The sequence below is a fragment of the Antennarius striatus genome, chromosome 15 (genome assembly GCF_040054535.1).
Source record: "Antennarius striatus isolate MH-2024 chromosome 15, ASM4005453v1, whole genome shotgun sequence".
Classification (NCBI taxonomy): domain Eukaryota; kingdom Metazoa; phylum Chordata; class Actinopteri; order Lophiiformes; family Antennariidae; genus Antennarius; species Antennarius striatus.
Window position 1 is genome coordinate 5,566,476 of NC_090790.1, and position 27,987 is coordinate 5,594,462.

The window sequence follows — 27,987 nt, forward strand, 5'->3', positions numbered from 1 at the left end:
CAACACCATTCAATCTTTGTCCTGAGTAGCAGTGAGACGGTCGATCACCTTTCAGTTTCAATATTCCTGAAGAGTCTAGCGCCAAATACGTCTGTGATCATCAACATTCTTAACTTCAACCACTGACTACATCCTGAGAATGAAGTTTCAAAGAGCAAAAATCAATGAAATATGACAAAATGTTCATAAATAAACAAACCGTTAAATGCTTTTAACTCGATAAACTCAGTTAAATTGATTACAAGAGCAGAAGACATCAGTAAGGTCCTTTTCATTCCATCCCACAGGCCATTATTGCTCTAGACAAACTGACAGCCCAATTAAATTCTTCTAGACAGCAACGTGTCTCATCTCATTAGGGACGGGCGCAACTTTTTCTGTGGGCTTCAGTTTCCTGAGGGTGAGTCCTGTGTGAGTTCACGTCCATCATGTTTACCACAAGAGGAAGCTCTCAAGGACCGATACAGTTACAATAGTTTTGTGATCAGTTTTTACATTTAATAGCAGACAGCTAGGCTAACATAGGTACAGATAGGAACTACTGATTAAATGCAAATCATTGGGACAGATTAGAGCTGCTCTCAACACAAATAACACCTGATATAAACTTAAATTGATCCTAACAGTAAATAATATTAGTGTCTGACGTAAGGTTACACGTCTGTCAATGCCAACTGATGAACTGGCCTTGACATTTGCTTTTATAACCAAGAGATCTTCAAATATGAATAATAAACCATGAAACGGTGGTTCAAAGAAAGCCTAACCTGAGCGTGAGCAGTGAGACCACATGGTGACCCTCGTGGTGTCAGACCTTTGAGTCTTTATACTCTTAATTAGTTTTACGTTGTCTGAATGTGATGCATTGTGTGTGTGTGTGTGTGTGTGTGTGTGTGTGTGTGTGTGTGTGTGCCTGTGTGTGTGTGTGTGTGTGTGTGATATTTATATGCCAGATGGATAAAAACAAGTTGGCGTTGAAGCCACAGTCACGCGGCTGCACTGGGAGGGACATCCTTTGTCCCTGAGGGTCATTACTGGAGAGCAGTGACAGGATAAAAAACAGATGCTGACATCACTGTTCTCCTCCAACCGTCAAGCATCTGTGGCATACCACATTATCAGTCAGCATTCACTGTGGGGGGGGGGGGGGGGGTTCCCTCTATCAGCCTTTATGTTGGTCGGTCCTTGGGGGTTAGAACAGTCCATTTTAGAAAGTGAATGGGATGAAGAAAAATGACAGATAAAGGGATCTCATGGAGAGGGTGTGCCATGAATTATTTATGCTGCTGGAAGTTTGGAATGTCTGCCATTTACTGCACACTCGTGTGTGTGTGTGTGTGTGTGTGTGTGTGTGTGTGTGTGTGTGTGTGTGTGTGTGTGTGTGTGTGTGTGTGCTGATACACTCAATGAGTGTCACTCTTTCTTTGCATATTAATTACAAGTTGAGCACCACAAAACAAAGAGAGTGAGTTTAGAGACGCCGATATCATTTTCTTTCAAAATATTACCCAATAGTTTCACAATATTATTCATTTCAATATCAACTTATACAATATTAATCATTAAGGAAAGCTGTACCCTGATGCTGTAAGTTTATTAGATTCATAATGACCAAGGAACAGTAAGGAAGAAAGCCTCTGCCCACAGGCTGCATTTTAACTGGATATCACAACATGAAACTAGACTGTTTTTAAAATATTTTAATGCACCAAAATGCAATTTTTTTTGTATCTTTTAAAACAATGGTGTAATGTGGACTCTTTATACATGAGGAATTCAATAACTTTAATCCTACTCTCAAGTTTAATTTGAGATTAAACACTAATGTTATCTATTGTGTATTTTCTGACATTGTTTGTCTGTATGCATGTTTTCAGACAGTTCTGTTTCCTCCTGACCATCTGTCTTCACGTCAAAAACAACACAAAGGAAACTATGTTAGTTGCGATAGTGAAAAAACACCAACAATTTTTATACATAACAAATGTGAGACCAAATGACACACAGAGCACTCTCTTTGTCATTGTTAGTCATTTAGGTCAACATTGGATCATTCAGAAGTCATCAGGGAACTTCTGGAGTTGGTTGGCTGAGCTGAGAGAACAGGGGGCCGATACCTTTGCACGTCCTACTTTTCGGTTTTTTATTTGTAAACACAATATAAAATGTTGAATAAATTTGATTCCGCTTCACGATTGTGTCTCACATGTTATTGACTCTTGAAAAATGTTTTCAGTTTGTTATCTTTAAGTTTGAAGCCTGAAATGTGGCAAAATGTCAAAAAAAAGTTCTTGGGGGGGAGGGGGGATACTTTCGCAAGGCACTGTAGCTGAGGAGGTCAGAATATTCTGAATACCTTCCTGTAAAAATAGTCCAATAACAACATACCTGATGATATTCACAGTACAAACAGGTTTACTTTAATGACAAACCACAAGGCAGAGTGAAGGGAACACTATGGATGCCTGAGGAAGCCTTTCCACAGAACAGTCATGCTGGACTGCAGCAATGCACCTAAGCAATGTGGTATACTTTAACAGAGTGTATGGGTAATATATCACAGGCTGAGAGTTGAATATTGAACCATTTTCTCGGTTTTTTAACTGCTATGGATTTCATGCTCTAACGACTGTCACCAAGTTCCACCATGGCTTTGCATCTGCAAGAGATTTTATGTGTGCAAGGCACATTTCTGCTCATGGCGGTGGGTGTTACCAACAAGTACAAAAAAATTGAAGCTCAACAAAAGCTTCAGGCAGCTGGGGAGCCTGACATCTGTGCAGCAGGACATGACGTGCACAGACAACGGGTTTACATTTCTGAACCTCTAACAGATGACCGTGTTTCAGTTCAGGCGAGGCGGCATTAGGAAAGAAGGATTTACCGTCCTTTACAAGACTGGCAATAATTCATCATTTCTTCCATGGCTGCACAAACCTGCTGCTGCCTCGGTGAGATAAAGCAGCAGATTCCCCATAAAGCAAATGAAGTGAGAAGCAGCACGCTCTACTCACAGGATATGGTGTAACAGCAGAAATGTGGAGGTGCTGATATGTCCACGCTCTCAGAGGCGAGAGATAAAACAGTTCATTTCATTCATGGGATGTCAGCATGGGAATACACACGGCCACATGTGCTGGGTTCTGCTGTTTAAGGTACACAGTAGTGATTTCACGATGACAACATTTTGCCTTTAGTATGTTCTTCCCTATAGCCACTGGTTTCCATTCATTTCAGTATTTACAAGATGGTTTTCTTATAAGTAGAAATTATTCAGGAAAATCATATGTGGTCTGGAAGGTTTCTTCTATTGAGTCCTCACCTTTGTCAGCAACAGACAACGTGCTGTTAAAGTACTGCTCCTCCAGCATCCAGGAGCTGTCATTAATTTTATTGGAGATCCCACAAGAGCCCTGACAGTAGACCTTGATGGCTGAGAAAAGAGGAGAGAAAACAGGAGTCAATCTGCTGTCGGACAGGAAATGGTTCTTTTATTTACAGCTGGTGTTACTGCAGGATCGCTAAACCTCCAACATGACCACCATAGAGCTCCAAATAACAGCTGGCTTTACTTTTTGAGCTTCAGATTTTTATCAACAGTTTCTAAGAGACAAAATATTTGTAGTTAATGACTAAATTTTTTTCCATATAATCATTTTGCCTATGTTCTACTTCAAATTTCATTCAAATTTCCCAGTTTGGTATAAATAAAATATATCTATCTATGCTCTTTTGATTTTCTTAAAGAGTAAATATATTAAATTCACTGTATGATAAATGCAGTCGACATAAAGTTACACTTGTTTAAAAAAAAACAGTTCCCATTTGGACCATGAAGTCGTATATTTATTCAAAAGTGAATAAATCAAAAGATTTAAAGAAGACAACAGAGGTGATAAAATCATGGCAGTTTTTAAACGTTGCGGGCCTGAAGTGACATCAAACATCGTACGTGTGTAGCTAACACCCTTTGTGTGAGTGAAAATCTTTGTTTTTGAACAAATATGTGGAAGCAATCAAGATCAGAAAGCCACACCCTGACGTTAAACTATCACACAAGCTGTGATATTTGCAGTAACGTTAACAGAGCGCTGATGATGATCACTCTTTATACGACCCTATACTTCTAGGTTTGACTGACTTCATGTTCAAGTGATAACAAAAACATCAAAAACACACAAGAAAGCAAATATTACGTAAAAAGACAGACCTTTTCGACTGAACCTTTCTTTCTTCCTTTATACTGTATCTACATCTAAACTCAGGTTGTATAAATAAAATTTAAAATAAGCTACTATTAACAACCTATTAAAAGACTGGAAGTGAGCAGAAGCAAAATGAACGCAAAAAGCTGTTAAAACTAACTATGCATGTCTTTCAATAAATGCTCCCTGGTAGGTTGTTTTTTTTTTATAACCAATGAAAAGCTATGGTAGGTATATTTTATCTATTTATTTATTTGTTTATTCAGTTCATTTTTCTTCTTTCCAGACATGTTATTTCAACATATTTCACTTTCATCAGTGTTGAAACATCATCAGCAACATCCGAAAAAAAAAAAAAAGGGTTGACGGGTAGAAGCCATTGGCTTGTAAGATTCCCATCCCCTAAATTATCAACAAAACATCTCTCTCATTAGAAAATATAATCAACAAACTCAGACATTAAAAGTCTTCAACCAGCTCATACATTGAATTTTGAAAGATGTTCATACCCTTATCCACTTCCAGATATTAGCATTTTACCCTAGAGTATAACCGTATTTACATTCTTCCTAGGAACACAAGGTTTGTTAACATCATGGATAGTCAAAATAAGAAGTTGACCTTGCCAGTGTTCTCCACAAGAATATGATGATCATATTAACCTCTTTCAGCAGACAGTGTTTATACAAGAATTAACCAGTTTGTTGCAGACACTTTAACAGTTTCACATGGTATTATATTGTTAAAAGATGTCAACATGCTGTTTAAAGTCTCAAGTTAATGTTAGCCCATGTTATCACAAATACATGTTGTTTTTTTGTTTGTTCGTTTTTTTGTTTGTTCATTAATCCATGTTTCTGACATCAATGATGTTGATTTTTTTGACTGTTCCATGAAATACTTGAGGTGTCCAAAATTGTACAGCTCTCAATATTGAAGTGACTCTGTTGTGCTGATCTTTGGTGTAGTAACAATTCTTGTCCGTCTTTATTGCTCATATTTCACCAACTCCTCTGCACTCCTGATCACCATTGTTTGCATCAGGTCTGGAGAAAGCCCCTTTGTTTTGTTTTACTCCCAAAAAAAGAAAAAAACATTAAAAACTTCTCAACAGTGCTGCATGCATTCATCAACATCCACCATCAAAGAAAAGAACTGCAGTGAGAGGCGAGCAGCAGGAACAGCACCGGAGTGGAAACAGCCTCTATCTGCAGCGCCCCTCACCATCCCTCTGGAGTCACCGATTATCTGTCTGTGAGGAAATGAAAAGTCCCTGACAACACACACACACACACACACACACACACACACACACACACACACACACACACACACACACACACACACATACGCATACGCACACCAAAACTGTAACAGAAGCCAAGGGATTAAACAGAGATGCCCTCAGTATAATCTCAGTATTCCATGATAGACAGACAGACAAACAGCCAGACAGTCACAGACAGACAAAGACACAGACAGACAACCTCTGCTGCCGAGGTGCCCTTGATCAAGGGACAGAACCCCGAAAATTGCTCCCAGCAACATGGCTGCCCATTGATCTACCCTTTCTCCGATTGTTGCATGTCTAAAGGCCCTTTGTGTGGATGTGTGTGTGTTTTGGCCTGTACATTTGTGTAATATACAGTATATAGAGTGTAAGAATTTTCCAAGTATGTTAACAGTAATTCATTTGGCGCCGTCACCCTCCGCTGTCATCTCAGGGATGGGACTAACACCCCCCCATTAAGCTTTCATCATATTGAAAGAACATCAGGGCAGAAGAAGTGCACCAGACGCGACACGGGTCACTCCCATCTGCATTCAGACGGAGGTCAGTTCTTATTAAAGACAGAAACAACCAACTTTTCTGAACAAACCATCAGTATTAAAAATATGAAAAGCTTCAGGATCCAAACCAGACAAGGAACAACAGCTGCACAAAACACACAGAAACCGTCTGCAGGCAACAGATGGCCACACAGCCACCGAGGACACGACAATATAAATGGTTCTGATTGAAAGTTTGTTATCCAGACTTCCTGTCTTTAACTTCAGCCTAAAGGAATATTTGTTCCAATGATTTTTATTTGCTTACAACCAAAACAGTCAACCTCATTGACACAACAGGAAGAGAGCTCTATCAGTAAGAGGAAGAGGAAACAATGTCAGCCTGCTGGTGGCGTTAGCAGCCCCAAAAACCAGCAGTAACACCAACACCAACATCAGTTCCACAGCAGTCTGACCCACTGACTAACAGCATTCCTCACCAGGGGCTAATTATTCCCAGGGGTCTGCTGGTCGATCACAAAGGTGGTGTTGGTAGATCGCACGACATTCAAAAAGAACACAATATGGATGACAGGCTTCATCCTTTTGGCACTTTGACATTTGTGACTGGATGGACACACATTCAGCCTGACATCGGATCTTTGACATACCGGTCACCACACCACACACATGTGCTTCCAACGTAGGGAAATGTGGAGTGGCATTGTCGGACTGTTCCTAAAAACTACGACATTAACTTCCCTTTGAAAAGTAAGCTGAGACATAGAAATTTGTAGGAACTAAAATCTCAGTTTAAAAACAGTGTTTATTTTTCTCCCAAAATGAAGGCCACCATTGGAACATCACTCCAGGTGAGTCACTTCACCTTTAAACACAAGAAATCCTTCCAAGATGGACATGTGACAAAAGAGGCATTCTGCTGAAGCGTTGGACTCATTATTCCGAGACTTTAGGAACAAACCAGAAATATAAACTGATAGAGAAGTTTTTTTCTTCTAGCTAAACCATTTAGAAAAACAACCAATTATATAATGACAAGTGGCTCAGTCAATGCTTTCAAATAAAAAATGCTACATCTGTCCTCAAAGCTGCAGCTCCAGGGTTTATGTAACTTCTAGAATGTTTCGTTAGAACTAGACACAAGGGAAAGCCACTCATTTACTGGGGATACCTCAACTTAGTCGTGTTGTGGGTGCAAGGTTGGGCTCTTTTGAACTCGTAATCTTCAGCTTCGCCTCCACATCCTCCTTCCATTACCTGACAAGTGTGATGTCACTACCCTTGATATCACACTATTCAAAATATATATTTTACATTTTTATGGTCGGTAGATAATTTTGACTTGGTCATTTATAAGCAGCTGAAGCTAAAAAGCTGGAAGAGTGTGGACATCCCTGGTCTAATACAATTGGAGATTGGAATACAATTGAGCAATTGGAACTGCTGCCAAAACACAAACATCTTTAAAATTGTTAATGTTGACGACATTGACAACATATTGTTGTCATTGTATGAAAGTTTTGTACTGACACTGCTTACAGAAAATACAACACAATGACAGGCTCTACACACAGACACACACACACACACACACACACACACACACACACACACACACACACACCTTCTCAAAGTAGCAGATGGCTTCATGCACCATATCAGTAGGACTGCTGGCACAGTTGTGATTTTTTTTCCTTGCAGGACCTGTGGTGTTGGTAAAAACCAAAAAATACATTCGTAGCTCATTGAAAAAAGCAATGTCCTTATGCTATTCACACAACCATTTATCTAGCCATTAATTAAACACTGCAATCTGCTCCTCTGCTACATGTGTTATTCATGGAAGAGTAGCACCTCTGTGCTACACAGCAAGCTGTGGACTTCGACAAGTCACAGATGAACCAACACAAAGGTAAATAATGAAAATGTGAAAAAGTCATCATTGTGAACAGATATGCCTGTCAGCCGTCTGCAATATCTATAACAATTCAGGCGATGGAAGGTCAGTGCAGGGCTAATCAGTAGCGCCTGCAGCTGGATGAAAGGCTCTAGCACAGCTGAACAGTGAACAGTTGTGTCATTAGTGACGGGCCGCTCTGGTTCAGAACAATGAGTCGGCCTCCCTACAGTTTCACGGGCTTCATGAACCGTAATGAGGAAGATTTTAAAATATTTTCTAGAATTCATCTCCAGTAACTCCAGGAACTCTGATGCTGTTAAATCAATATAACTTCATTCTCTTGTGAATATTAGGAAACTAAAAATATGCGTAGAAATAAAGACGAATGTGGATAAAAGAACAATGAACTTGTCATCTTTTTTAGAAAATGAATCCAGCTTCTCAGTTGACTGTAGCCATAAAATGTATAACATATGCAGCATGTTTATAACAAATACCTAAAATAGAGCATAATGATGAACAATTTATTATTTCACCAACAAAAACATGATTCATGGTTGTTGCTCAAACATCAGGACCAGCAGGGCAACCTGTATCAAAAATGCTTCCCTCCAACACCGAAGACGTGGGAGTAAAAATCCACTGTTAATTGTTTTTCACAAGTACTGAACTACCACAGTGAGAAAAAGGATTCAGTATCTGAAAAACACAAAGAGATGACGTTTCGTTCAGCTTCCTACAGCTTTTTAGCAGCTACAGTTAGCACACAAACTTTATTGTGGTTTGGCGAGGCTTAACAGGTATTTTCACTGCAATCAGTCAGATGCAATTCTGTTTCTAACTCGAGCTGAGACATGAAACTGGCTGTGAAGCTCCAACCTTCCATTAAATTTGAGATGAACGTCCCACTGAAATCATACAGATGAATGCTTTTTTATGCACCAGCAGCTTTGGATCACATCTAAAGTACCAGTGCAGGAGCCTCTGCCAGGAACAGAAGGGCCCCCAGCTGGAGGTACTGACACCCAGCCAGAGGTAGAGCGTACTGCCTGGACCCGACAGTCTGGTGCTGCTCCTCATTATAGCCCACAGGGTTTGGACAGACACATCCAGGTGAGAAACTTTGCAGATCGAGCTAACATGACTGCTGCATCAGACAGAATCACAGGCTTCTCTGATGTGTGTTGATGGGTTGTGGAGGATGTGGGTTGAGATTGTTTGCAGTAACGTAGTGAAAGAAGGTTAATTCAGGAAGATATAATCCGATTGTTATCTGATTTGTGCCATTGTGCATCTGCAAAGAATATCCTGTTTTCACATCTCACAAGAAATAAATGTCACACATAAGCAGTGACAGAAGGAGAAACGGACTCTACGGAGGAAACGACACACCTTCATGTCGCAACCTGTTTTGTATTGTTTTATATCAATAATAGCTGTACTAACTGAACAATCAGACCTTTCAGAAGTTATACTTTAAGAAATATTCTTTTTCAATAAGATAAGCTAAACTTAGAAAATGCTAAATGTCGTCTAGGAGCTAGCATCCGATCAAAGTGGAGCAGTGCCGGGGATTACAGATCTGATCAGATATCTATGCCAGAAAAACAGCTTTTCTTTCAGATTAGTTTTAGGATGAACAGTAACAGCTTAAAAGAAAAAAGAGTCTGTAAGAGAGTGTTTCAGTACCAGTGCAGGATGTGCAGGCTTTTTTAGTTTGTCTATTAATTGTCTTTTAAGACAACATTTCTGCATGGCTGAGAAACAATTCAAGCCACACTAATGACATTAGAACTATGTTACAAATAAAAAGCCAGACATCTGAAGTAATACCAGTGTCTTTGAGTTGAAAAGTCAAAATGTATTTTAAAAAAATCATTATTTTATATTTTTATTAAACCTAATAATCATCGGAAATCCAGGAAATGCATTCAGAAAACAAACAAAGAAAACAAAGAAAACAGTGAACATGTTTTATCATGTTATCATGTGAGTAACATGTTAAAACATCAGCGATGGAGAAAACACCAGGAAGGACTGCTGCAGTTTTTCTAAGATCAACTGAGTGTTAACTAACAAGTTTCATTTTCATTTTCCAGAAAGTCATGTTTGCTGTGAGATGCACTGCTTAAGCAGCAACTGTTCACCTTCTACAGTGAAAAATTATTTCTGAACAATGTGAAATGAAACCGTTGTCAAAGTTTGCTTCCTGTTGCATCAGGACATGTGAGAAATTAGTCAGTGCTGGATTTGGTGGGGATGAATGCTGGGAAGTTGATCTGATAATGACACTTCCTTATTTACGCTGATTGCACAGGGCTTAGTTTCAGCTGACTGTTGAAAGCACAAAGGAGCCTCTGTGAGTTTGGTTAAAGTCTAAAATTTCTGAGAACAAAGCTGAGTGAGGAAACCCTCGACCTCTCAGACAAAACAGACAAACTGTGTCTGAACATCTGAGATTGCAGCCTGAAGTGGGTCATGAGCATGAGTAATGTTAGACGTGACTGAGGGTCTACGTGGTGATATTTATTCATTCCAGCATGGAGCACCCCAGCAGTCGTACCTGTATGATAAGATGGTGTAATTTAAGCTCTGCAGTCATTTAATAACAGTTGAATTATAAACTATCCTTGTTTTGGGTTATCATCGGGTGATGCTCATGCCCAAAATATGCTAGGTGGAACCTGTGGAAATTCCACGATAAAAAACAATAATATCAGACCTTGTTTTCTTTTTTTTTCTTCGCCGTCACAAGAAAACAAACCGCTGTGCCTGACAAAGCTGTAACGGCTCCGTGTGTGTGGGACGGACAAACATGAAGACCGCTTCGGCATTACGGTCTGGCCACTCGGGTAGACGGCAGCTTCATGAGTTCGGTGCTGGTGAATAAAGCATCAGGGTTCCCCATACAACAACGTGAGGTCCGTCCCTATCAAAGAATATAAACCGCTATGTTTGACAGAGCCAAAACGGCTCCGTAAGTGGGAGACATGGACAAATGTGAAGACTGGAGCTAACTCGGCTAGCGGCCCGAACTTCCGGGTAGATGCCAGAAGCGTGACAGTGTGAGGATTTCAGGTGAGCTTATTCAAATATATAGGTGGGATATACATATATACATACACACACACAGACACACACACACATATATACACAGTAATCCCTCGTTACTCGCAGTTAATGCATTCCAGGATCACCCGTGAAAAACAAAATTCCGCGATATAGTGATGAACTATTTATTTTATTATTTACGGTAATTTAAACGTTCATGAACCCTCTGCATACTAATATTAAACCACCTTACATTTGTACTGTATTACCTTTTTAAAAAAGAGCAAGGAGATTAGAGATTTTTTTTTTAAATTTAACTTGGTAAATAGATTGAATTATATATAAGAATTATAAACAGTACATATATACAGATACAAGACAGTAACAATAACTGCCACTTCATTTCTCCGTCACTGCACACTAAAGTGAGGTATTGTACAGTTTGATGGCCACACGCAGAAAAGATTTCCTACTACTGAAGGTACTCCTTTGTCCCATCAGTGTCCTGTACAGTGGGTGGTAGTCACTGTCTAACTTCACACTCACAATGTCACCAGCCCTGTGGATCAGTCTGTCCAGTCTCTTGGCGTCCACCACCCTCAGACCACTGCCCCACAGCATAGAGGAGCGCACCACAGCATAGAGGACCGCACTGGCCACCACAGACTGGTAGAACACATTCAGCATGGTGTTGCATATTTTGACGGACCTCAGTCTCCTCAGAAAGAGAAGATAGCTTTGGCCCTTTTTGTAGAGGGCGTCAATGTGCCTCCCACAGTCTAGTTTACTGTTAATGTGGACCCCCAAGTACTTGTAGTCCTCCACAATATCCACATTGACCACTGAAAGTAGACAAGGTTCAGCAGGTAGATGATGGCGTCCTCTACTCCAACACGGGGCTGGTAAGAAAATTGCAGAGGGTCCAGGTGGAGTTGGACCAGGGGTCAGAGATGTTCCAGGACGAGTCTTTCAAGGGTCTTCATGATGCGGGAGGTCAGCACTACAGGTCTGTAATCCTTCGCTCCACTTGGATGTGGCGTCTTAGGTACAGGAACTAGGCAAGATGTCTTGCACCTTGCAGGGACCCTTTGAAAACTCAGGCTCACGTTGAACAGCTACTGAAGTATCCCAAACAGCTGAGAGGCACAGGCTTTAAGCACCCTGGGGCTCACCTCGTCTGAACCTGCAGCCTTCTCACAATGAAGACGTCTTAGTTCTCCTCTCACCTCTGTTTTGGTATAATAGTCACTACAGATAGTACAGCTTTGACAACAGCAGGATGCACAAGTGTACTTGAGGTAGCAAGAGGAGTACTATTTACAGGAAGGTCAGGATCAGCGAGGGGTGAGGGCATCACACTGTCAAATCTGTTTAAGAACAGATTAAGTTTGTTGGTCCAATCAGCTGTGCCATCAAGTCCTTTGTCAACACTTGATCTGTACCTAGTGATCCTCCTCATGCTATTCCACACCTTTCTAGTGTTTCTTTGCTGGAGCTTCCTCTCTTATTCTAAAGGTGTGATTGGATGGTTCTCCTCTCCTCCTTGTTCAAAGCTCTAAAAGCCCTCTTCTTGTCATGTAAAATGGCTATCACATCCTTTGTTGCCCAGGCCTTTGTGTTCAGATTTGAGCAAGCACAGTGGAGCCAACAGAGAAGTTGATGTAGTCTGTAATACATTCAGTGAGCTCGTAGAGGTCCTTCCCACGTGGCTCACATTGTCTACCAGTCCGTCACGTCACCTCGAAACAGTTTTTGAGTGTCTCGTATGCCTCATCTGTCCATCTCCGCAAGGTGGTAGTGTTAGCCAGCTGTCTCTTCAACAGTGGCTCGTATGAAGACTTCAACAGTACCAGGTTGGGGTCAGACCTACCCAGCGGGGGGAGGGTGGTGCAGATGTATGTCTCCTTAACATTTGCATACAGTAGGTACAAAGTTTTCCCCTATGGTAGGACAGTCGACATACTGAGTAAAGTCAGCAAGCGATTTTTCCAGTGGTACATGATTAAAATCCCCCGACATTAAGATGGCTGCGTTCGGGGGCTTGGTGCATAAATACACAGTGGTGGAACAGATGAGGTTACACGCATATGTAGGGTTATCGGACGGAGAAACATGCACAGCAACCACCAGTACATGAGAGAACTCAAGTGGCAGATAATACGGACGAAGCTCAACAGCTAACAGTTCAATGTCTGGGTCGGAGATGTGCACTTTGGTGGTGATGTGAGCAGGATGGCACCTGTTGTTGATGACGAGCAAGGCAAGTCCTTCTCCTGTTTTCTTGTCGCTCCCTGCCGGTCTTAAATAGTTATGCAGGACGTCCTTGCGTAACCACGTTTCACTGAAGCACATCAAACTGCATTCCCGATACTTTCTTTGACTGCGGAAAAGTCGAGTTAGCTCATCCATTTATCCATTACTGAGCGATCTCACATTGCCCATAATGACTCTAGGGAGACATGACTTGTATCTCCTCCTCTCCAAACACATCAGTTGTCTCCTCCTGGTCTCTCTCCTCCGCTGGTTTCTTTTTCCCCTGCAACGCTGAGATGTCAGCAGGCATTGGAGTAGGAACAATGCTGGTCGGTTATAGCCTGATCAGCTGTTCCCGGGTGTACGCACTTGCGCATGCGCACTGAAGTATATACAAACAATAAGTATATTATTTAACTTTGTTATTGTCGTGAAATGATTATATGGACTTCCTTTTAATATTTTCAATAATATATTCCCATGTACATGCAGTGGTTCAATGCTATATTAAAAGCTGGAGTTAATTAGGGCTGAATTTTAAGCAAAGATGTGTTTGTGAAGACTTGGCCTAATTTTGATGGAGAATTCACCCTGTTCTTGCACCAGTCATGCAGGGACAACATGTTCATTTCCAACAGAATGATGCAGCACTAAGATGACTATTTGTTTTGTCGATGTCCTTGGAAGACTCAAACCAACAATATCAGTATTCAGACGAAGGATGGAAAAGGCTCAAAGAGATCTTTTTTTAAATGTAGTGGCAATGAAGGACAAGAAAAGTAGGACATGTCAGAGACCAGTGATGTTTCCTGAATATTTAGAAATGTTTGGTAAAATATTCCCAGTTTCTCCAAAGGTCACAACTTTCACTACATACATCCAAGAACATCAAAGTAATCTGATGCTAAAATCACTACTTTCATGAAATCTTTAAGCGCTGTAAACAATTAGTCTCTCTTTTACAACTTTTGCCTCCTTTGTCTCTTTTCTAATGAGTCTCAGTGAGACACGTCAAACATTGTTACCTGATCTCATGATCTATCAGTCCTGACTGTAAGGGAATCCCCTGCAGCAAAACAGAGCCAACGCTGTTCGTTCAGACAAGTCCTGAGTTACCTCTGCAGGATCAGTAAGACACAGAAACACTGCATGAAATCTGCTTCAGCTGAAGCAGGAACTATTGTATTCTTCTTGGCCTCTGTTCATGCTTGAAGGCACAAAAACAGTTTAAGAAGTAAAGGTTTTCCTTCTACAGTTATTTTAATTTTACTTTGTGTTTCCACTACACTTAAAACCACTTTATTTCTCAAAAGAAAAGATTCTGATTGAAAACAAGAGGCTGCTCTGAGTTTCCAATCATTTGGGATTTTAGCTTGAGAGGAAATATCTCCGTCATCTTGAATGTGTTTCTTTGTTGGAAAAATACTTTTAGTATCAGAGATCCACTTATAAAATGTCCAACTTCCTGTCCAACACATCTCTTTGTTTTGTAACCATGAGGTGTGATGTCATGTAAACAGTAAGCCCAAAATCTGGATTGGAGTTTTCAAAGCATGATAAAATCTCAGATAATCTCACAGTATCATGGTATTAATAGTAGTAGTATAGCAGTAGTGCTATTTGTAATGATACATACAAAAGTTTGGGTTTACACTTTACTGTATTAGATTGGAGTCAGAAAATCTAATAAGTGGAAGTGTGAGTAAGAACTCTTTCTTTGGGAAAAAAGGAATAATTAAGCTTTACATTCTCTGTACCAGAATCTTAAAAACAAAACAAAACAAAAACATGGAAGAACCACATAAAAAAGCAGGATTTCCAGACTGAGGAGGAACTCAATTCTGAATGACTGAAATTTTTACCAGAGTCATATGCTCAAAAAGAAAAAAAAAAAAGGAGAAGCGGTATATTAAAATAAGTAACAACAATAAAAAGTCATTCTAGGGGGAAGGAGTGTACATTAATGTAAATCACTTGTTTCACCACAGAGTTTAAATTCTCTGTCTCTGATCACTGAAACAAACTGCAGAAATAGGCCGGGATCCGGCCTTATAATTCTTGTCCAAGAACATTTTTATCTCATTTATTTGCTGGGCTTGCGCTAGCCATTCGCCACTTCGCCATAGGCGAAGTAAAGTCCAGATTGGCTACAAGGTTTTTAGACTGTGTAGCCACAGTGGCGTTCTTATTTTTACGGAAAAAACGCTAAAACTTAATACTTTTGCACTCGCTAGCGCCGCTCGCTAGCGCCGCTCGGCCGCTATTTCCGCTAGCGCCACTATTTCCGCTAGCGCCGCTATTTCCACCGGCGCCCCTATTTCCGCATGCCGACGGAATTTAGCGGAAGCATGCCGACGGAAATAGCAGACGGAAATAGCCGAAGTGACCCGAACGCTCCCGATCATTAAATATGCACTCGGGTCATGACCTCCTCTCGTCCAATGAAAAACAAAAAGATTCTTTTTTTCTAAGCTAAACCCACAAATTGGTGTACGACAAGGTGAGGACGATCGATGGAAAGAAAATGAGAATAGAGTGTTTTATAGTAGATTTTGCGCTAAAATTCTAATTAATCAGCAAATGGTGAATGCTGAGAGGGGGTAGGAGTGGTGACAGACCGATCAGAAGGTAAATGAAAGATATTATCAATACCTTTTTGTAGTCTTAGACTTTTGATCTCTATGACCGGCAGGGATAACCAGCGATGCATGTAAATGTGTATTCACCTCGCTTGCTATTTTATATGCCTTTTTAAATTGAAATGAAAAATCATATTATCGAATTTAAAAAAAAAACAAAAAACTATGGCATACCAATGGTGTTGTCCAAGTCAAAGTTAAAATGTATTCCAGCCCAAGTAAACTTACAGTCATACAAAATATTACTCAATGTTTACTTGTATCTTCACATAGTGAATGCAAGTTTTCAATTGTTGAATGGCACACTTATACCTGCATAAAGTAGGATAGAAATACAGATAGTTAAGCTTGAACTGTTGACTTTAGTGTATTTTTATAGGTAAACTGAACAGAAGATTTTGCCCTCAGAATGTACCAGAATGCAGGAAAACAACCCCATTTTCTAAAAAAATTCCCGGGGGGCCCCTAATCCCCCATGTGGGGGGCTGTAACCCCACACCCCCCTATGACAAGTGTGGTTTTACACCCCTCAACAATTGAAAGCTTGCATTCACTATGTGAAGATACAGTCATACAAAATATTACTCAATGTTTACTTATAAGTTTTACTTGGACTATATGACATTTTAACTTTGACTTGGACACTTTGATTTTAATAAATTTGATTCTTGGTATTACTCAATGTTTACTTGTAAGTTTTACTTGCTATTACAGCTAGCCACTGTCTTGGACACAGAATATGGCTTTTTCTGGCTTACTCAATTCTTTTACACTAAGCCACAGTGGCTTAGTCATACTACCTCCTAGTGCAAGCCCAGATTTGTATTGAAAAACATGCTCTTTAATCATATTCATTATACTCTAACATCATAATGGTGTCTGACAACTGTAAAATTAGAACATTGAACAAATTAATAATAACTGCATATTTTGCCGTATGGCGTATGACAATCATCAGCTCCATTAGCTAAGGATACTGACGTTTGTAGCAGCATATGTTAGTAGCCTGTTGCAGCAGCTTAGCAGCAGCAGAACCCATTAGTACAAGATGAGATTCATATGACATGGTCACACATAGACCTTAACCACATCAAGGACTGCTCTGCTTCACCATCACCGAGAGAAGATCTTTCAACTGAATGTTCACCCTGCCAGTGCAGCTTCCTGAACTCAGAGAAGCTATGGCACTGCTCAGGTCAGACTGTCACATCTCAACACTCAACATTATTAAGTGTTTCATGACAAACTTTATAAACTAATGACAGATCATGCATGATAACTACAGAGTAACTCCCTGCAAGCATGTGTAAGAGGATTATTGATGCAGTAGTTACATAATAATACAACACGCAGATGTTTAATCTGTATCCTAACACTGCGATCTGCCTGGATTAGCTTCAAATCCAGACAGACCAGACTTGAGGAGACACACTATTTATCAGGTATTTTTTAATTACCGGTAATCACAAAATGAAATATTGGATAAAAATTAGCTTCTAGATTTCCACATTGTTTTAATTATATGCCACATAACAAAAATGGAGTTAATTATTTAGTTCTCCATGTATTTCATCACTGTGACATTCTTGATGTTTAAGAGCTTTCTTGGGACTTAAGGCGTGTAAACCCTGGCTCTCCACCATCAGAGCTTCATTTATGATGGTGTCGTTGGTGTCAGACAAAAATCAATACTAATGCTTTGGCTTCTCCATCATAACAATTAGACATATTCACATGTGAAATATGGTTTGCTTGCGGAATGATGACATAAAAACCATGTACTTCTTTGTTACTGTATTACTTGGGTCTAACTTTCTTCATGATAACTTGATGTATTAAATAAACTGAGATCTGTAATCTGTCAAATCTGAAGCACTTTGTTTATTTTAATGAAAAACTAAATCTTTTGGAACAGAAAAAACTGCGTTCACAGTATTATAGTTAGTGATAAATCATCTGCTTTAAAGTGAGCAACTACATTTATAGCGAACCCTCATTTTGTTTGTCATCACATAAGGATTTCCAGTGGAAAATACATTTAGTCAAAACTGCAGCTGATATGATTGAAAGTGTGTTGAGTCATGTATTATCAGTTGAGGTCCCAAACTTACTCAGGTCCACAGTAGTTTTATGATAAAGGTGTATTTGAGCTGCCCTTGATGAGTCATCAGTGTTAGGCAAAGACCAATGAAGAAATCTTTATATGAAGATACACTCAGAACTGAAAACTATGAAATGTGTCGAGATGCTCATCAGACACAATAATGATTATTGCTTAATGTTTACAAATGCTCCTTCTTGCTTTCTTAAATGCACTGCAAGTCCAAACCTACAGAATGTGGTTCATGATGAAACAATGAGCGGGAAAACAAGATCACACCTTTCTCTCTTGTTATGGAAAAACACCATTGATGATTGATATTCAGACAACGGAATTGAATTACTCTAATCTGAAAAGCAATTATGTATATTATGTGGTGTATAGACTGCCAATCACTCAATCAATTATCATAGTTTGATTCAACACACTTTTCTGAGAATAGTGATACATAAACCAGAAAGCTGCCCAGTAAATCCAGACTGCGTTGTTGAACAGAAGAGCTCTGCTGTAGCCAGTAGAGGTCACATGCCTTCCTCCAGGTCATCATGACATGGCAATGTTGAAGAGAGTGAAAAAGTTCTCTAAACTCCATATCTATAACTGGACACTCCTCAATACACCCGAGCTCTGCCTCGGCCCAAAATTCAGTCATGCACCAAGCTTAAAGTTTGTTGTAAAATGTATGAAATATCTCGCAGGCGAATGAACAGATGGGGTTGATCACATAACCTCTTCTAACTTTCATTGTATATATTTATCAGCAGAGCTATGCATGAAGAGCAGATGGAAAGAAAGCATCTCACAGCGTATCAGCACAACCATAAACCAACTTCTTATCTCCCAGTTGTCAAGGGTTCTATTTTTGGTTTCTTTGTTGGTACTCAAAGTTTTGTTCCACTTCCATTGAGGAATGACAGCCTCTCTGACAACTAAATTCATTCAAAATATGAAGTGTGACAGTTTTGTAGAGGAAGAGAAAGGGTGGTCAGGGGTCTGTGCCTGTGCTTATCAAGGGGAGTGACAAATAATCCTCTTATGGTAGATCCAAATAACCAGCAGGGTGTTGGTTATGGAGTACAAAAGACATTGGACTATTATAAACATGGATAAGTTCAAGTAGAGAGGGAACAGCTGGAGCCAAGACTTCTATGGGTAAAAAACACAGACTGATGAAGAACATATGGATCAATGTCTCTCACCAACAAAAGAAGGATGACAGGAAATATTCACTATTATTCTCACTGAGTTATCATCTGTCACGTTCCTTCTTCAAAAGACACCAAAATTGCAGATTATAAATCCTTTGGTTAAAGGTTATTCATTTATACAGAATAATAATTTTAACAACTACTCTAGCATTCAAAGAGTAGAATAAGAATAGTTACTAATACACTAATCACAAATCTAAATGAATTTGAGGCCATGGTAGGATGTGAAATCACACCAAAGAAAAACAAATCAAAATCATTTGCCTGAATAGTATCTTCATCTTAAAGGGGCTCTATTATGAAAAACACGTTTTTCAGGTCTCTACATATACATAGCTGTCCTACCGAACCTTACCTTCTCCTACAGTCTGTAAACAACCAGGTCCAGTACCGACTGTACAACCACAAAGTCGTCTAAGAGTCCAAAGAAATGTCTCGATTCAGATCAGCGTTGGTTGTGGCATCACGACGGGAATGATTGAAATGTGTGATAGACGTAGTCTGCTCCGTCAGCATGAGAACACCCCCCACCCTCCCTGGATAAGAACGTTTTCATCGCAGAGGTGAAGTTCATGTCCAGGCTAAATTAGCAGTGAGTGGCAATGTCCGCGTTCGGAGCTACACATCACAAGCTCTTCAGTTGTTGCTCAGGTCTGTTTGTATTTGGCCAACTAGTGTAGCACGCCTATGTGTGTGTGCACGCATGTTCGTGTGTCCTCAGCATCATAACACACACATACATGTTTGTATCTTATTTACAGTTGCTTATGAGCATGAGTAAAGTCAGCTTGTATTTGGCTAACTAGTTAGCTCCGCTTCAGTCCATGTAGTGCGAGTATCCTCAGTGTCATAGCTAACACACACACACATAAGCCACATTTTTATCTGATTTACAGTTGCTTATGAGTATGGTGAAGTGAAGATGATTACCATAGATAAATTAAGTTACAAAATGAAAAATACAAGAGAAAAATAAAAAAGAAATAAGACAGAACTTAGTAAAGTTACAAAAGTAAAAGAAACAGAAGTGCCAATGTGCACATGCACGGTGGCTTGCGCATGTGCACATCAACAGGGCCGTGTAGCAGGCATTGACAGAGGGAGATTATTAACATTTAATGGCCAGCCCAGACAAACAGAGTGTTCACCAGGGAGTTCATTTCAGCAATTTTCAACAAGCTGAAATTCAGGACCACAGATCAGTTTGAGGTAACACATTCCAAATACAGTGTAAGATGACTTTTGACAGCTGTATGAAATTAATTAAAAAGAGTATAATATGGTTTTCAAAATCAATATTATCAGCAGTGGTAGCTTTAGTGTCATAAATACAGCTGTTGGAATTGTCCAAGTTTGACAAGCACTAAGTGGCAAATGGGGTGATAGCTGTAGAAGTTGTACTAACAGAAGTAGGAGGAGCTTCAAAGTGGCAGCAGTGTTAGATGTAGCTGTAGTACTATACTGGCAAAAGTACTACTCAGCAACTAGCACTACAAAATACTATTAGTATATCTTTAGTATTATTATAATGATACTGGATATCAAAACTGGGAGAGTGGACAGTGAGTCCGTACTGAAGCCACTGGTAAACTTACCTTATTTACCTCTAGCCTGAAAGCCTCATCAATATATGCATGGCCAACCGTAACTCGAAAGCAACAGATGGGAAAGAGGTAAGTGGTCGAAGGTGTGGTGTCTACAGTTAGACACCACACATGAAAGAGAGCAACGAAACACAGCTGTTGTCGGATTTTAACTAGACACGCTTAAAGGAAACACATGGTGATGTCCAAATGTTTTGACTCAACAATGACCACGGAACTCAATTGTAATATGTCACCAATTGGAGCACTTTTATTTAAGCCTGAATAAAAAAAAGAGGAACCAGCAAACCTGACTAAGGTCAAAGAGGATTTGGCCAGGAGAGTGAAGTATCAGGCTTCAGTGACTAGAGCTTAATGATTGTGTTATTTTCTATTTGTGAGACTGGTTAATAACCAACTGTGGTTATATACGTATTCCTCTCTCATCTCTCTAAAGACATTCAACAATGATGCAGCCCTAGTCTTGAAAAACAGACCATCAGTTCTCGTATTTGTAGTGACAGAGATCAAGATAACTTCTGTAGCATTTTAAATTGGATCATCAATAATGAGAATCATCAAAACATTGGAGCAAGTTAAAATGGTTCTCCAGGGATTTATAATTTCACTCAAACAAACAGTGCATTTTAATTAAGCTAAATTAATGATCAAAATTAATTATCAAAATTAAAGCAGTATCCTCAGTTATGGTCTGGTCAAGCTCCAAACAATTCTCCATTTCCCTGTGATGTAACTCAATTAAGTCTTTCTGTTACAAATTTCCAGCCTGAAGCTCAGGCTGACATTGACCCTCAAAACATCTCTTTCGTAGTTTATCAGACACTGAAACATGCTCTCCACACCCATGGAGGATATGATTACATTTGTTTGACAGGCTGAAAAGAACTTGATAAGTAAGCTGATCTTAATGTGTGGAATTGGTAGAGTGCCACAGCAAGTATTGGCTGGAGTTGCAGCAAAGGTGAGACGCAGTATGATCTGGGCAATTGGTCAGAGACGTAACTTTATACTCAAATCAAATCTTGGCTAAGACTTTAATGTTGTAGCTGACATTATTTCTGCCCTTATGTATCATAATTTCCGCACACATGAGTTTATGTTGATAAAGATCTTTTTAGTATCATTAAACTGCTGCTTCTAGGGCCACTTAGACGAGGACTTCCAGGATGCGTTTGCAATTCGTTCACAAAGCAAGATGAGTTCCCTGAAAGATACAATAACCGTGTGATTGCTTAAATATATGTAGTCAATAATCATTAATCCAAAGTCAAACAGTATGTGTGTGCTTGTGTCCAAGCCTGTGGGCAGCTTTACACCAACCTGATCCAAGCTTGTTGACATAAAACCGGGTGTTAGTTTTACTGCACATGATGATTGGGTTACAGTGAATGTTTGTGTTTCTGCTTGAATGAAAAGGAATCTGTCACATGAGATACAAAAGATAGTGATTCAGTAATCCAAAGAACTCTTCTTTTGGAGGAGCATACAATTCCTCTGCTTTTTAATTGCCGACAGCTGGGTTGAGTACACTGTCGATACAGGAATGCTCCACATGACATGACAAGCTGACTGGATACGCTGTGAAGAGCCAGAAAACCAACAGAGAAATGAGGGAATACCTAATTTATAACTCTCCATCATTCACAGAGGGATCTCCTCTTTCTCTGTGAGGATGTTTCTTTTGATATTCAAAATCAATAACAGAATAATGGAGTTGGGTAAGCCTAACCCTTCGGACATTCCAACAGCTCCAGGGACCTTGTCCCAAAGCGCTCAGCACCCTACTGGCTACCTCAGAGTCATCTCCCCTCATCTTGACTGACAGCATGGAGGTCCAGCAGTACTTCAAATCCACCTGAGGACCTGGAATATTTCCAAGTGTTACCCCGTGTGGATTCCCAAGGGTCCTCCCAAAGTTCATCATCAAAAGTGGAAATGGTTGACTGTTGTTCAGTGAAGACATTTATTCAACTTTTATCAACATTCTTCCTTTAAGTCAAGGTTACAGTATGTAAACACAGACTATACATCAACCTTGCCATCATGTTTTGACTGATTTAGTTTTAATTAACCTTGGTACTCTGTACTAAAACGTAAAATGCCTGTGTAACCCTAATGCCACCAAACATGTTGTGTCATGAAGCTTTATCCCCTCCTCACTTGCAGAGATGAAGACAACTATTGGGCTAAGCAGGGGGTCTACCACAAGGGGTCCACATGGAACCATTCACAGAAAGGCTGCTGTGCTTTATTAAACTTACTGTAGATTGCACTCACAGGTCTAATATTCAAAATGAAATTTTGTTTCCCATCCTTTGTTGAAAAATATTCAGTCATTGGCAAAAATTATTCAATTGACATGAACCCTGGCTTCAGACAAATTTATAAAATGTAATTGATGCTAACGGTTAGTTTCAATAAACACGTGCATTTACTTCAATAACCTTTGCTCACACTCCTCATCAGAATTTAAGAAGTATCCGCTTTGCTTAGGATGATGTGTTCTGAAGACTTCTACTATTGACCATTAATTTTTAAACAGAGGATCATCTAAGGATCCCTGGATGCCGTCAAAACAAGGACATAGAGTGAAAGTCAGACTCACTAAATATTCCTCACCCCCTTGTCCTTCCTACTGCTTTGCTAAGTAATGTTAGTATGAAATAAAAATACAGCTTATTGCAATAAAGGCTTCTCACGTTCAGTATGTTCAGCATGTTGTGGAAGGAATAAATACGTGGCTTGCTCACGCACGTTCATTCAAGCATTCATGACGGTCATGCTTGAACAAAGGAAGCTAATCAATAGAAAGGTAGTCTAATGGCATTCATCATCAATAATAGAGTGAGGCTGAGAACTTAGCCTCTACAGCATTTCAGAGAGTCTGTGTCCGTTAATTCAAAGTCCTTGTTCAAGTTCATGTGTTTCATATGGTGGCACAATTTACAGTTTGTAATTAACCTGCGATCAACAGCACGCAGGAACCCGTGAAATAAACTATATGAAAATTATCCTGCAATGAGGGCAACTGTTGAAAACCAATGATAAATAAGACAGTCAAGCCAACGGTCAAGACAACCCTCACGCTAATCATTTGCAAACGTTCATGATTAAATTTCTGTTGAAGCAGTTCATTGGCTTGACGTGTGTTTATACCTGTACAGATAGAGGGTGGAAAAACAATCTTGAAGACATGTTCTTCATGGCAATAGATTTCCATTATTTGGGTAAAACTGATCAAGAGAAAATGGTCCCGAGAGCGTCCGAAATCTTGATCTGTATCGTTACTGGGATTCCATTTATATGGAAATGGTTTCTATGACAATTACCCTAGTGACTCCTCATCTTCATCATCAACTTAATGAGACAACTATAATGGAATCAATGCAGGAAATGGATCATTCACACAGTGGGGAGAAGAAAAGAAGCCGTTCTGATTTTCAGGACAGCAGATCGTGCAAAAACGTGGAAAATTTGTTCATTTTGTTCTCAAGACCCAAAAACATGTCATTCTAAAGCTCACAAACAGCAGATACGCACATTCCTGCTCCAGCAGGAGTCGTCTGATTCATGATCATCATTAGCAGCCATGGTTGAGAGGGGTGATGTCACCGGACACATAATGCATCCTCTGCTTTTCTGGTACATTAACAGAGAAGCTGAAAGCCTTGCATTGGAGTACCGTCACCCACAAGTCAGTGCAGGACTGAAAGACCTACACTGACAAACAACACAACAATAAAGCAACAAAAAAATCATGATAATCTGCACTGCTGACTGCATTCAACTGAATGGCTGTAAATCTGTTCATTATGGGTGAGCAAAACTATTTGAAACTGGATTGAGACGTTTGTTTGTCCACAGGATGATTGTGTTTGGTGGACATCTGCTCAAGTAAGATTTGATAAACTTCCGAGATCTTGTCACAGGTGCAGATTCTGGATCATATTTTTACTTTAATATTGTGAGATTAAGCCTTTTTTAATATATTGCCAATATCATGACAAACAATTAGAGGCCAATCAAAATATAAATATCCAAGCATTGACAAATCATGATTTTCGACCAGTATGAAGTTTTGAATTGAGGGCTGGATCATACCGTGAAACTGGTCAATTAAATTATACATCTGGAGTGCAGCATGTTGTAGTTCACAGAACAGACATTAATTCATTTTGAGTGAGGTACATCTGAGTCAATGTGATGATTTCATTACCATATCATCATCGCATGTGCTTTGCTCCGGGAGCAACAATAAAACTAATTTCCCCACTTAAGAAAATTTAATTCATCAATTGAGCAAATTTTAGTCCAACTCATTTCATTCTCAGATTTTTTTTCAGAGGAACCTACTTGGATATTATCCAAGTTTTAATGACAATGGCAAAGGGTGACGTATGTGTTATTCGTTCTACTTTCTAGTTATAGTTTATATAGTCTACATCTGGAGGCACAATTTCACACACATATAAAAAAATGTCTCTGCAAGGTTTTACTTTTTTAGTCCAGCTGACCAGATGAAGCACTGACTTCCATTAAAGCTATAAAATATTAATATATGAACTGCTAGATTAAACTTGCATCCTGTGATCCTGACCATCGTCAAAAACGAACGTCAGTTATGAAATTAGCGCTTTCAAAGCAGTCTGACAATCCAATGAATCTTTGGAATGTAAAATCACTAATTTAAATGAAAACAAAACGAGGAAACAGTCTTGCACATTTGAAAAGCAAATCACCTCAGAGAAACGAAACTGAAAATAACGTAACGTAACACTACTCTTCATGTGCTCCAAGTTGACTGAATCTGTCCGTTACCAACACCAGAATGTCTCCACGTGTTCTTTTGTTCTCCACGTGTTCTTTCACTCAACTATTCACCACTGGACCGGGAGAAGCTGTCCTCTTGCCCGTTTGCTCCAAGGACACCTCACACTCATGGCAGCAGCCTGCTGGGTTTAATTTGGGAATAACGCCTGGTCATAAGTACAGGCTAGCTGTATCTGTGTGACTTGAAAGTGTAACAGCGCTTAGCTGGAGCTCTGACCTCGTCTGTTTAAGGTCAGCTGTTGTGTCGTTACCATAGAAACATGTTATCGGTGACTCTGGAAGTTGGTCACTGTGTGCAAAGAATATCCAGCAAACTATCCATTCTTGCTTCAGGCTTTAACTTTTTATTCATCCATTGTGTGTACATTTACCATGTTTAGATGTCAGTTTTGTGCAGATTTTTTAGAACTATGATATTTTTGTAAATCTCAGAAGAGACACTTTTTTTGTTGACTCTGAGGTCACATTCACAGCATATATCAATAAACCACCATCACTGCTCTGGTGGTTGTCAGCATCTGCGTCTGTTCCTAGTTTCGAGATCTCAGTGACGAACTTTGCAGCTTTGTTACTGCTGGCTATCGCCTTACACTCATACCCAGAAACCTTCTAGGTTTACTGTCTTGTCCTGATTCACACACCTGTGTGCCTCACCGTCTTTGTCACCTTCAGTTCAAGTTGACAGCAGGCCTCTGTCATCAGACAGGATTCCCCACAAGAGTCTACGATACAATACATTCTTTGTGTTCCTCCATGGCAACCCTAGACGCTGCTCCCCACCTTTCTAACCGACTTCACCTCCTGTTGGGGATTTTTTTCCCCCTAGTTCTTCTCAGACAGACTTCTGGGTGTGTGTATAACACAATAAAGTGTGGAACACCTGTTGTTGTTCGTCTTCGTGCCACTCACGTTCAAACGACACCCCCAAACAGTTGGTCCTGTTGGTGGAAACCCCAACAGCAGGACAGGTAAGGAGCAGGAAGTGTGTCCGCACACCGACGCACCTCCACCGGCCCCATCGCGGATCGCGCTGGCGTGAGGGGCGGAGACGCTCCGTCCGCTTCCGGCGGAACCAGCAGAACCCGCGGCGACACGCGGCGAACGAAGGGAGGGGGGGGGGGGCGAACGAATAACCACACGGCAACCACACTTCTTCACCCCCCCCCCCACGCCACGCCCATCATCGCGATGGAAAAGTTTATTTACGTCCACCATTCCCCCGCGCGCCTCTCGGAACCAGCACGTGACGGACACGCTCGTACCTTTGAACGGAAGCGGGTTGCTGGTCCGTATCTTCACGGCTCCGCAGATGGACTCCCCCGGGCTGTAAACCACCTTGTTGTTGGTAAAAGTGATGTCAAATTCTTGAAGCTTTCCCATGGCGCCGCTCCGCTCCGCTCCTCCGCTGCTCCGCCGCTCCGCTCCGCGTCTCAGCCAGGAGGCGATGTCGCTCCCTCACCTGCTGCCGCGAGCCCCCATAGAGACCAGTGACGTCACCCTGACGACGCGTTCACACCAACACGGGGGGGAGGGGGGGGGAGCGCGAGACCATTTGGGGTTGGATTATTCTCATTGATAAAAATCTAAAATCAGATAATATCTCAAAATATGAGCATATATTAAAAATTAATCCCTAAATTATTTCACATAAATTAATTCAAATAGCAATCGGAGACACATCCGTGTGGGGAAAGGTGTACACACACGGATGTCAGCAGAAGCGATGACGTTTTTGAGTTACGGCTTGGAAAATGTCATCCGAGACAAATCTCACACAATTACAACAAGGTAGTAGAGACTACAACATCCCGCGACGCCCCTGAACCCAAAATTTTACCCTGACCTACACATTTTTCCTGATAATGTTGCTTTTGTTTTGTGATTATATCTCATCAGGTTTCCCACATGTGTACCTCAAAAGGTTTAAAAAGTCAAATTTGACCTTGACCTAGTTTTTCAAGGTCAAGGTTGTGATGTAATTGTCATCCCCTCGCCTCCTTGAATTTAACGGGTTTTCGTTTCGTCTTTCTATCTCATCGGGCTATATGTGCAAAAAAAAAAAAAGTACAAAAATTGAACTTTGACCTTGACCTAGTTTTCTCAACGCCAAGGTCATCTCATTTTCTGCCCGAGTAATGTGCTTTATCTTTCATCTTTCTGTCTGCAACCGTTGAAGATATTTGGTGTACGGATGGATGGACGTACCAACACACAAACGCTGTCCGTTACCATACATCATTGCTTCGTGGGATGTAATAAAATTAAACTTCATTTGACGTGGGCTCAACTTGATATGCAGATGACTATTTATTTGCTACAGGTGATCATAAACTCAACACATTGTCATTTTTTTTTACAATTATACAAAAAATTAGAAACGTGATCATTGTAAAAGCACTTAATTA

General features: G+C 40.2%; 1 protein-coding gene across 1 annotated transcript in view; it reads right to left on the reverse strand.

Moving 5' to 3' along the window:
• Positions 1 to 27,111, reverse strand: part of arrdc1b (arrestin domain containing 1b) — a 38,021-nt gene extending 10,910 nt beyond the window's left edge. Inside the window, exons 1-2 of the mRNA XM_068335319.1 lie at positions 26,845 to 27,111; positions 3,323 to 3,433 (exon numbers count right to left, since the gene is read on the reverse strand). Of these exons, the coding sequence (XP_068191420.1) occupies positions 3,323 to 3,433; positions 26,845 to 26,962 (229 nt within the window). The 5' untranslated portion in view covers positions 26,963 to 27,111. The remainder of the gene's footprint in view (positions 1 to 3,322; positions 3,434 to 26,844) is intronic.
• Between the last annotated feature and the right edge of the window lie 876 nt (positions 27,112 to 27,987).